Source organism: Epargyreus clarus, unplaced genomic scaffold (genome assembly GCF_041222505.1).
Source record: "Epargyreus clarus isolate Ecla_fem2 unplaced genomic scaffold, WU_Ecla_fem_2.2 ptg000004l, whole genome shotgun sequence".
In the NCBI taxonomy this organism is placed as follows: domain Eukaryota; kingdom Metazoa; phylum Arthropoda; class Insecta; order Lepidoptera; family Hesperiidae; genus Epargyreus; species Epargyreus clarus.
In genome coordinates, this window is record NW_027332212.1 from 888,599 (window position 1) to 901,284 (window position 12,686).

The 12,686-nt window shown below is 36.0% G+C and overlaps 4 protein-coding genes across 5 annotated transcripts in view; 3 read left to right on the plus strand and 1 right to left on the minus strand.

The window, feature by feature from the left end:
• Window positions 1-12,686, minus strand: part of LOC140757222 (cationic amino acid transporter 2) — a 39,193-nt gene continuing 26,507 nt past the window's right edge. For both annotated transcript variants that reach the window (XM_073092757.1, XM_073092758.1), the window contains exon 14: window positions 1-341. In XM_073092757.1, the coding sequence (XP_072948858.1) occupies window positions 196-341 (146 nt within the window). In that variant the 3' untranslated portion in view covers window positions 1-195. The remainder of the gene's footprint in view (window positions 342-12,686) is intronic.
• Window positions 3,135-5,434, plus strand: LOC140757221 (lipase member J-like). The gene has a single exon (XM_073092756.1). The coding sequence runs from the start codon at window positions 4,087-4,089 to the stop codon at window positions 5,347-5,349; it is 1,263 nt and encodes a 420-aa protein (XP_072948857.1). The 5' UTR covers window positions 3,135-4,086; the 3' UTR covers window positions 5,350-5,434.
• On the plus strand, window positions 6,514-7,940 carry LOC140757695 (lipase 1-like). Its single transcript, XM_073093603.1, has 2 exons — window positions 6,514-7,035; window positions 7,893-7,940. The coding sequence occupies exons 1-2, from the start codon at window positions 6,514-6,516 to the stop codon at window positions 7,938-7,940; spliced, it is 570 nt and encodes a 189-aa protein (XP_072949704.1).
• On the plus strand, window positions 9,219-11,693 carry LOC140756958 (lipase 1-like). The gene is made up of 2 exons (XM_073092500.1): window positions 9,219-10,183; window positions 11,666-11,693. Exons 1-2 carry the CDS (start codon window positions 9,219-9,221, stop codon window positions 11,691-11,693), a joined length of 993 nt encoding a protein of 330 aa, XP_072948601.1.

The following is a 12,686-nucleotide window of genomic DNA, read 5'->3' on the forward strand; positions in this document are numbered from 1 at the left end:
CCTGTACGTTATGAATGTCGATAAATCCGTCAATAAGCACCACACGTTCTATTCGCTTCATTTAATGGCCCGCGGGTAACGACGTTTCAACATTACTAAATTACACTAAATACTGGATATAAAGGACACCACAGTGCTGCTGGGGCTGACGACGTCCCGGGGGGGTTCCCCGGGGGCGTGGTCCTCAGCCTCGGGTCAGCCGAGCGCGTGTTGGCTCAGGGTGTTGTGCTGCAGCAGGGTGGTGCGGCTGTCGTTGTGCAGCTCGGCCAGCTGCACGCCGTCCAGCGTGCGCCGCCGCTCCGCGCTGTGCCACGCGCCGTACGTTATGTAGATTATCAGACCTGGAACATAAAAAACATGGATCATATATTTTGGTACGAAGCAGTGCGAAAGGGGGCTAGACGGAGAAAATTAAGACCAAAAGTTGTAACGACACTTTCTGCCATAGTTGAAAGCCGTGCGGCGTGCTGTATGTCTCTCTCTCTCTCTCTCATAGAAAGCAAGCCAGTTATTGTCATTCCGTCTTTCTATTTCGCATTGAACAGTGTGTACAGGTTTATTCATATAAAAATGTATTACAATTCCTTCACTAATTAATCGAAAGGAACTTCGTTCCATCCGGGTGTTCCTTGACACCTGTCATCTTTTTTTTATATAGGAGTAGTAGACAAGCATGCAGTCCATCTGATGGTAAGTGGCTACTGCGCCCATGGACATCTGTAATCAACTCCAGATAAGATTAGTTTCCTATGTAAGGTCGGCCACAGGTACGCCGCTACTCCTGAGGACTAAGCTAAAATGCCTCGGAAAAGTATGTTATATTGTTTGGGTAAACATATTGATAGTAATACTTCAATATCCACTTACTAGGATACCCTATGTAACAGGGGACAAGACCATGAATAGAAATAGAAATTTATCTTTTATGTCTGTTTGTAAAATGTGTCATAAACATCTACTATTTAATGGATGATGGATTTTCATGTAAACTCGATAGATTATTACATATGAAGTATGTTGAAATCGTTTAAATTGTGTTAAAATAATCGGCTATTTTATTATAGTACATTACGATACGCGTGGCCAAAGTAGCCTATTTTTGCACGGCGCGAAGTTAGCGCCCGAGCGCAGCGAGGGTGCTAAACGCCGTAAACATTCTGGTTTCATGTCCTATTCGTTTGCTGTTCAGGCCGCTGGATTTTGGAATGCGCTCCCTGAAGATCTTAGAAAACCACTCAGCAAATCAGTCTACAAGAAGAAACTTCGTGCATATTTTTTAAATCTAGACGTATGACGAATCAAAAATAGTATCTATTATTTTTCTTTATTTACGGATATATTATCTGTATGTATTTATATAATAAATATTTATTGTAGTATATATGTATGTATGTATGTGTATATATATATATACATATATATATATATATATATATATATATATATATATATATATATATATATATATATATATATATATATGCATATATTTGTATATATTATTTTCTTTATGCCGCCATCGTTGTCTTTCTCACTACCCGAAGGTTGACTGGCAGAGAATGCTATATAGCACTAAGTCCGCCTTTGTGCCTTTACATTTCTGTAAGGTTCATAAAGATTAAATAAATAAATACATAACTAATACTAGTGATACAGTAGAAAATCGGTTATCCGTACCTCAGTAATAAATATTCGCGATTATTCGGATTGAGAAACGTGAACATGTAACTTTGTAATAACCCTTACAGATCAGCCACATTTTGTGTGACATGTGCATTTAAATTTCGGAAAGTCGCCAAATTGCAACAAAATAGTTAGTATAAAAAACAAAAACCCGATTGCTAAAAATATAACCTATGTTATCGCCACAATTTAGACGAATCCAACGACACATCATGTATCAAAATTAGTGAAGTCGTTTGAGTTTGCCAAAGAATGAAAAATACATACGTAACAAACATATAGTCGAAAAACATCACCTTCCTAAATCGGTTTAAATAGCTTTTCTTCATAAACTCAATTATCCAAATTTTCGATAATCCGAATGCCACAAATACGACAACAAATAGGTCGCTTAGTCGAGATTCTACTGGAGTAGTATTATAGCTAATTTTGATAATTATTCCTAATTTAAATATCTCTTACTATGGTGTGTAGCGAAAATACACAGTCAAAACAAACAATAAAATACGATAAAGCCCAATAGTTAGTCTTATAGTGATGCTATTGCTTAGTATGTACACAATGGCAAAAACATTTATAAATACGTCTAAAATAAAATATTAAAATAATTATAGCTTTAAACAAAATACTCATTACTCACTTTTAATATTTAAATGGCATTTAAAAGTATGAAACGTTCATAGCTATGTTTATTTTTTACAACTGTGAGGATAGTGTATTAATATTCGTACGGTGTAAAAATCGGCTACTTTGGACACAGAAATGCGTGGCTAAAATGCGGGTTTAGGTCACAGAGTGCTATAAAATTTATTTATATCACGGCGTCCGACCCCGTAATTTAAAATTTTATACAACACGCGGACGAAAAATGTTTTTCTGACTCGTGTGATTGCAGTCCTCGCCTGCGGCTCGGCCTGCAAACTCACACTTGTCAGAAAAAAATTTTTCATCCTCGTATTGTAATGTACTATTTTATAATAATAATTGGGTACTTGACAGTTATAACAATAAAATATGAAATATGTTGGATATGATAGCTTATAAGTAAACATAAATTATGCAGTATTTCGTTTATTTTTTAATACGTTCTAAGTATTTTAATTTTTAAAAAGAAATTTTCGATTTTTTATCTGTGGATTTTAAATCCCAAAACGGCGACAGTGCTGCCTCAAATGTCATGTGACGTCACTACATCGAAACCTGTCGATCACATCGAAACCTGAAGTATGTGTAACGTCGAAGTTTATTTCTATATTTTCAATGTGTTGACGTCACGCTACGAAATGACACTTGACCGCCTGTTTTGGCGTAACGTTCCGTTTACCGTAATAAAAATATGTTTTTTATTAATAAATAGCCCTTTTTCGAAAAAATGATCAATGAAAGGCATATATAATACGTATATGAATTCATTAAAACAGTTTCCCAAAAAGTGTCAAGTAGCCAATTCCCTAGTGTCTAAAATGGTTTGTAATACTATTATTTCGATGTCAAGCCATCAGCGTCACCTTACTTTCGAGTTACCATGTACGATACTCTACTCGGCCAAGTAGCGCTGTGAGACATACGATAAGGCACTTCGTTACAGAAACGACAGTATTCTAATTCTATATAAACTAGTTAGAAACAGTAATTTTTTCTTATATCTCTTGAATGAGAAAGTAATTAAAATTTGCGTATTAAGTACCGTAGCTGATAAATTATTTAAAATAATCGTGTACATAAAATGTTTTAGAAAGACGTGTTATTTGAAAAGAGTACTGATAATAACACATAGTTGATGAGCTCATGATGGACGGCAGGAAATTAAATAACCAGTTCTATGTTTTAATTTTAACTGCTATCTATTGAAAAAATATTCAATAATTAATATAGAATGATCAATTGTTATTTGAAAAGAGTACTGATAATAACACATAGTTGATGAGCTCATGATGGACGGCAGGAAATTAAATAACCAGTTCTATGTTTTAATTTTGACTGCTATCTATTGAAAAAATATTCAATAATTAATATAGAATGATCAATTAATCTATTTAGGTATATCTGTTGGAACTCCGATTATTTCAATGAGACGGATGGAGTGGTGTGGTAGGACCACTGTGTCGTGAACCAATTTATCTCAGTGCTGGGCATGGTCTCCTCTCAGAATGAGAGAGGCTTAAGCCATAGTCCATCGGCCACTAGGCACTGGCCAAATGCAAATTGGTAGATTTCATACAATTATGTAAACTTTTTTAAAGAACTCTTGTAGTAAGACGAAAACCTTTTAACCTTAATAGCTAATTAATAAAATAACATTATCTAAACCAAAACAATTGTCTATAATAGATACATAATAATGATATTACCTAACTAACAGTATCAAAAACGCATTCAATATTTTTATTTGGCTCATTCAACATGGCTGTAGCACTAGGAACATTCCTATCGTTACTCTCCAATGTTACCGACAAGGCACCCGCGGTAGCTAATTTAGGGAATGCCAGTGCTCTAAACCTGCAGAACTTCTCGAATCTCTCCAGTTTCGACAACTGTCTGGAACTGGTGCCGCAAGATGCGATATTATCGTTCTCAGAGCTCGCACAGAAATACGGCCATCCAGCTCAAAAGTACGAGGTGACCACAGAAGATGGATACATACTAACAATTTTTCGGATCCCTGGCAAAAAGAAAACATTTCCAATTTTACTAATGCACGGCTTGTTGGACACTTGTGATACGTGGATCGAAAGAGGCAACAATTCCTTGTCTATAACTTTAGCGAAAGATGACTACGACGTCTGGTTAGGCAACATCCGAGGAAATCCATACTCCCGTGGCCATGTCTCCATCGACGTGGAATCGAACCCGGCCGCTTACTGGAATTTTACATTTGACGAGCACGGATATTATGACCTATCGGCAACTATCGATTTGGTTTTAAACGAAACAGGCGCTAAAAAACTGAACGCAATTGGGCACTCGCAAGGAACCACATTTTTTTACGTGCTGTGCTCTACAAGGCCCGAATACAACGAAAAGATAAACCTTTTTATTTCATTGGCACCGATAGCATATCTGCATCACCTGCCTCCACCGCTCTCCGTGTTGATACAGATCTCGCCTCTTATATACGTCATAGGAAACGCTTTAGAAGTCTACGAAGTGTTCCCTGAAAATTCTTTAATTATACAAGGTTTAAGATTCATTTGTCCCGTACCGGTTGTTGGTTACACTACGTGCGTTTTTGGTATCATATTTCCTGTATTTGGTTTCGACCCTCCAGAATTAGAGCCATGCTTCCTCCGTATCTTCATCAGGCACTACCCCACGCAGACTTCTTTGAAGAATCTGTATCATTTAGCGCAGGTGAGTCGCAGAAAGAAATTCGCACCTTACGATAACGGGGAGATTGGCAATCAAGTGGCTTATAATTCGAGTACACCTCCAGATTATGACTTGGGCAAGGTGACGATGAAAGTCGTACTTATGGTCTCAGGAAACGACTATCTATCGAAGTTAGAAGATGTAGCGATTTTAAGGAAACAACTGCCAAATGTAGTTTCTTATAGAGTAGTTCCACGTTCACAATGCAACCACTTCGACTACGTGCTCGGAAAAACCATGCAAAATTATATATACCCTGACATATTTGATAGTCTGAACAAATACGGTAATAATTAGCTTAGTATTGACAAATACAAAAAAGGTACAGCCAGGGAAGAATAAAAATCTAAAATATAACATTGATAGTAATTGTGTTTTATTTCTTTACGTTAACGTCTTCTAAACCTTCACACGTAATTTAATGTAGATTAGATTAATATAAATACTTGTTTGTTCCATTTACATAGACAACAGTATAGTCAAAACTAGTATTTATAAGTTTGAACATTTTTGTAAAATCAAATAAGATGATCCATAGAATCCAATAGGGTTGATATCTAAGCAAACAGTATTTAATAATTCACGATTTTTTATTATATTGAAATAGCGAACGAGCATGCAGTCTTCCTCATAATAATTTGCTACTGCCGCCCATGTACTCAAGCCCTGATTATATTAGCTTCCTTCTAAAGGTTGAACACATATGCGTCGCTACCACTTCGATATTTATTCAATTATCTTAAATAAATAGCTGTAATAAAAAAAATATTCATAAAATCACTAATCACAATATACAAGGTAAATTTTTCCAGTGGGTCTTCAGAGCCAAACGCAAAACTATAAAAAATAGCAAAGAATGCTGAAAGGAGTTACGAAGCCGATTTTGATGCACCCTATATTATTCCACCATCGGATAGGCTAACAAGAATCGAATTCTAGGAAGTAATTTATATACACTATGTTTAATTAAAATGTTTATTAATTGTCCTGATCGAAATTGAAAACGGCACATATTATCATACAAATAAACTTTACTTAGTTATATACGTTCAATTAAGTATCGGAAAAAGCAGTAAGAATTAAGAATTGCAAAGTGCAGGGCGTAACTGCATTTACAGAGTTTTGAATAACATTTTATTACTCAATTGATCTAGAACGGACGGTTTTCACAATTCATCTCTTTGGGCTATTAAAGCAATAAATATCGTTTAAAGAACTTTATCTATCAAATATTATCAATTACTATAGATAGGGATATTCAAAGTTCATGTATTTGCCATTGCCTTATCACCGTCAACAATGAAAGGACTTTATAGCCTTCCTGCGATCTTAGCATTTACTTTCCCATTTCGACAAGTTTACGCTCAAATGCCATTCTACGATTTCAGCTCCAATATTTTATCATCGCTAGCAAACTTCATTAATCCTCTGTCAATTCTAAATCCGCCGTCGTTCGTGGAAATGGCCTCTATGTACGGTCATCCCGCTGAAACACACCAGGTCACCACTGAAGACGGTTACATCCTTACTTTGTTTCGTTTATACGGCAACAGAGGCGCCCTCCCCGTGCTCCTGTTTCACGGTATTCTGGACTCTTCCGATACGTGGATCACCCGAGGGAACACGTCGTTGTCGATCACTTTGGCCAATAACAACTACGATGTTTGGTTGGGAAACGTCAGAGGTAACAGGTATTCCCAGCGCCACGTGTATTTGAACCCTAAATTGGATCCTGCCTATTGGAATTTTAGCTACGACGAGCACGGATTATACGATCTTCCTGCGACCATCGACTACATCCTGAACAAAACTGGTGCTCCGAAATTGAACATGTTCGGTCATTCTCAAGGTAACATCTTGATGTGGGTGTTGCTGTCGACCAGGACGCAGTACAACGACAAGATCAACGTGGCTACAGCTCTCGCGCCGGTGTGTTACATGTATCATTCTCCCCCGCCTATTGGAACATTAGCACGACTTGTGGTGCGATTGTATCCCCTATTACAAGCATTAGGAGTGACCAACTTGTTAGGGGATGACTCATTTTTGACTATTTTGTATAGGCTCGTAGCGCGAATACCGTTTTTCGGTTACTTGATAGACGGGTATAAAATACTATTCGCGATATTCGGAGTGGACAGTACAGAGCTTGAGCCCAGTTTTCTTCCAACCGTTACCCTACACACTCCGACGTGGACGTCAACGAAAAATTTTATGCATGTCAGCCAAATTGTTATAGGTCCACAGTTTGCCCGATTCGATTATGGTGCGGCCGGCAATCTTGCCGCATATAATACTTCGACGCCACCCATTTATGAATTGGGAAATATAAGAACGAAAATAGTGCTAATGGCCGCTAGAAACGACAAGTTGTCACAGCTTGTAGACGTGGACAATTTAAGAAGACAGCTGCCAAATGTTGTACAATACATTATTAATCCGCGTGTGGTGATGAATCATATTGACTATATCTGGGGTAGAACCGCCTACATATATTTATATAATTACATATTTGACGTGCTTGAAAATTACAATTAAATTTGTTTGCATTGTTTATTTCTTTCTTGTATTTTTTTTTCAAATTTACCTAATTAGCGTAAATATACAAAGCATCATACATTCGTATATCATCTTATATTTATTATCAACGCAATGAATAAACTCTGAATTTATTTTTTCTTATAATTGACAAATATTCCGAGGAATATTTGACCTGGTACCTACATATCCCTTCTTCCACCACATCACTCGAAGGATAAGGTTCGTGACGTTGACTACTTTCTATCAGGTTACCCGTCTGCTTGTTATTAGGGTTAAGTATAAAAATAATAATATTGTAGAAGAAGAAAAATACAATGTGGGAGAGATTCCAAGCCTCTTGGAGTTAGTGAGACCCATGCCGAGCAGTTACCAAAAAAATTGGCGGACACTGGTTACTTACTTGCTTACTTACTTATATGGTGTGCAACGTCGCTTAACTTTATTAAAAATATATCCACAGACACTTTACCTAAAATTTTATTTTAAAACATTTCTACTTAATAAATGTATTTAAGTTATCCTGAGCGAAGTTAAGACGTGCATAAATTATTTATCATATCTTTAAAAATAAAGATAAAACAAATTGACTTGGAGCATTCTATGCTACAATTTTCTTATTTTCCCTACTTAATTCAAAGCAATTAATATACATAATATGTGGTACTGTCTCATACGTACGGTACGTCGTGAACTTTGATGGAAACGTACTTACGAGTAATTTCAAAGATATATTATAAAATACTACATTTTTCATCCCTGGTCGCTCTACGATTCTGAAATCATATCGGATTCATTATTTAAAAAGAAAATAAATAGTTTTCTAAGAACACCACAAACCTATGGGTAAGTTTATCACAAATTAATTTTAATTATTAGGATTACGACCAAGCATATTTTTCCTCTTTTTTTTTAAATGGAAGTACCAAAAAATCACAATCATAATAAAAATCAAATAGTATTTAGTAAAATCAATAATGTTATAAGTGATATGCTTTCCGAGATATGCAGATATGCTTAAAATTTTAGAAATCATTTCTACGCAAACGAACCCAAAATATTTGATGAATCTTAAATAACTTGTTTTCGTTCTTGCTTTCAAAGGTTATGTAGGATTAATAATACTACCAAAGACTGAAGGAAAAAAATACATATTTTTTTCAGATCAAGTATTTTAAAATTATTCGTGTTGCGACCGTACGTATAATTATATGAATATTACATGGTTATGGATAGTTCTAAGACTATTGCCGAATATTAGTGGTATCGAACATTAGTACTACGAATATTAACAAAAAAATTCAACACAGCAATAACAGCAGAATGAAGGATATAAAAAGGCAGTAAATAGTGAGCAGCTGGACTTAACATAACATAACATAACCAAAAATAGAACTACTCGTCTTTAATTCAACCATAACCAGGAACTGAAAACAAGTGTCTGAATTTTGTTAAAAATACCGTGAAATATGAAAGTACCACATACACTTATTGCAATTACACTTATTTTGCGACTTGGACAAGTACATGCCCAGGTGCCGCTCTATGATTTGGGATTTAATATTTTATCATCGCTAGCAAACTTCAATAATCCTCTGTCAATTCTAAATCCGCCGTCGTTCGTGGAAATGGCCTCTATGTACGGTCATCCCGCTGAAACACACCAGGTCACCACTGAAGACGGTTACATCCTTACTTTATTTCGTTTATACGGCAACAGAAAGGCTCTCCCCGTGCTTCTATTTCACGGTATACTGGACTCTTCTGATACGTGGATCATCCGAGGCAATAGGTCGTTGTCGATCAATTTGGCCAATAACAACTACGACGTTTGGTTGGGAAACGTCAGAGGCAACAGGTATTCCCAGGGCCACGTATATTTGAATCGTAACGTGGACCCTGCCTATTGGAATTTTAGTTTCAACGAGCACGGATTATACGATCTTTCTGCGACCATCGATTACATCCTGACCAAAACTGGTGCTCCGAAATTGAATATGTTCGGTCATTCTCAAGGTAACATCTTGATGTGGGTGTTGCTGTCGACCAGGACGCAATACAACGACAAGATTAACGTGGCCACAGCTCTCGCGCCGGTGTGTTACGGGGCGCATGTTCTCGAGCCCGTCCCAACACTGCTGCGCGTCTTGAACCGCCTGTATCCGCTGTTGCGAGCATTGGGAGTGACCAACGTATTAGGGGATAATTCCATTTTGACGATACTATTTAGGCTCGTAGCGCGGATACCGGTACTTGGATATTTCATAGACGCCTATAAAATATTATTCACAGTTTTCGGACGGGACAGTACTGAGCTTGAGCCCAGTTTTCTTCCAACGGTTACCCTACACGTTCCAACGTGGACGTCGCTAAAGAATGTGATTCATTACGCCCAAGTGGTGATGGTACCACAGTTTGCACGATTCGATTACGGTCCATCCGGCAATCTAGCAGCATACAACTCTACGACGCCGCCTCTTTATGAATTGGGAAATGTAAAAACGAAAGTTGTTCTATTGGCCGCTCTGAACGACAAGTTGTCGCAGCTTGGCGATGTGGATACCTTAAGAAAACAGCTGCCGAATGTCATAGAGTATGTTATTAATCCAAGGATGATAATGAATCATATTGACTACATTTGGGGAAGGACCGCCCCAAGCTATTTGTTTGGTTACATATTTAATGTTCTCGAAAGTTATAATTAATACATTATTAATTAAGTAATAAATAAATTAGAAATGTGTTTTCTCTTTTCTTTAAAAATAAATAGCATGTGTAAATATTATACTAGTATAAAAAGATTATAATATATATGACAATAAGTATAATTGGGATATACTAGGTATTTCCCATAAATCATCTTAAGTCAATCCTAAAATTGGTCGTAGCTATGATACCTATAGCGGCTCGATCCACACTTTATAATATCCTAATAATTAAAATTTATAGTTTACTAATAATCCTTAAGTATTGAGAAAATTTTCAAGTTATTTGGAATAGCTTAATTAGGATTCCGTACCCAAAGAGTAAAAACGGAACCCTATTACTAAGACTACGCTGTCTGTCCGTCTGTCACAGAACCGTAATAGATCATTTAATGGTACGGAAGCCTCCATTTAGGAGTTCCACAGCTCGTACTTGTCAAATTATTTAATTTTACTTTTTATTAACAACATTATTTTCCATGCAATAATATAATGTGTCCTTACGACACGTGCAAGATAATTGCACTAATACATATTAATCATGACAAACGTTAAACGGTAGATTAGTCACGCCTCAGTCATTTATATTCCATGACTCCGTAATTTACTGCCTTAGGTTACCGTTCCAATGCGCGGGGACGCAGCTAAGCGATTGGAGAAATTATTGCTAGAAAAATACCATAGCTACATTCAGTTATAAAGCATAATTTAGTTACCAGAGATAAGCTAAGCTATGATAATCAAGCAACCATATTGATGGATTTGACACACATCCATAGCTTCGCTACCTCGCACATATCTGGCGGTAAAGCATCCTTATAACATCAGTATAAAATTCTTCTGTTTCATATTTACACACTAGCGTTTTTAGAGTTCATGGTTTCGATGATAGTAGGTATGTGCAACAATACCCTTATACCATCAATGTGAAACGCTTCTGTTTGGTAGTTTACGAGCTACTGTACATTATGGGTTTTCCAGCTTATGTTTTTGATGGTCGTATGTGCAATGAAAGCGCCGCGACAACGCCGCGTTTACGCGGTGCTACGCAGCGTCATACTATCGTGTCCAAGCACGGTTCATCGACAACCGCTACATGTTTAATAACAGAAATTATATTTACAATAATTTTATCAAGTATAATTTTCGACATTGAAAGATAAAAACGGAATAATTTGGGGCTATTTTTATATGCTTGCATTAGAAGCCGGAGTATAGTCAATTTCATTTGATTGCAAATACAATTATGGGTTCCAAAGCATTTAATTTTTATTTTCCGTTTTTATTTTAATTTTCTATTCACAAGCAGGACTAACAATAGTATTCCCGTCTTAAACCTTTTTGTTAATGATAATAACCGATGACTGCAGATGCCCCGACAACGAAACACCAGTGTGAATGAGCCCTAATACCTTACTTATTTTTGCAATTTACAATATACGTATTGAAAAAATAAAAAGTCGAAAATATTGGATTGTAAAATTAGAAGATTTACGTCATTAAATTTGTAACATCATTGTCACAATCAGTTTTCGTGATATACAATCACTTTAATTACTGACTAACGTATTAATAAAATATTCAAACACTTGTAGCGCCCTCGGCTTCGCCTGCGTTTAAAAAAATAACATGACATACAATTTACACATAACTGAAAATGTGTACCTTCATTGGAATGACAGTGGCGCCATCTGTCGAAAAGTCTGTTGGTCGTACTAATTCAATTCATAGTTTAAGACTCTATAAAGGACATAAAAAACATTCATTTTCATATATATTCGTATAAATATTTTAGTTATAGCAATAAGAAACTACGCATATCTATTTAGGCATTTGTAAATTGTAATTCTTTCCCTATACCCAATCATTATCAGACGAGTACCTACAATCCTTTGAATGTGTAACTTTTTTCTATTACCTTTAACTGATTTACCTTAGAATCATTTTCGCAAAAACTATATATATATATATATATATATATATATGTATATATATATATATATACATATATATACATATATATATATATATATATATATATATATATATTTACTTTTATCAATTTTTGCAATAGAAAATCTACAATGTTGATTCATTGACTGAAATACAGGGTGATCTATTGTAACATACCTTTTTCAAATTAGGTACTGTTTGTTATAGCTACATATAACACCAGTATGGTCGTGGTAAACGAAATAGAAAGTGATTTTTATTTAGATTTTTTTTTTTTTTTATAATATAAGAATAGCAGACGAGCATGCAGTCCACCTGATGTGGCTAGTGCCGCCCATGGACATCTGTAATCAACCCCAGATAGGATTAGATATTCCTACCTGAGGTCGGCCACAGATGCGCCGCTACCCCTGAGGACTAAGCTGGAACGCCTCGGAA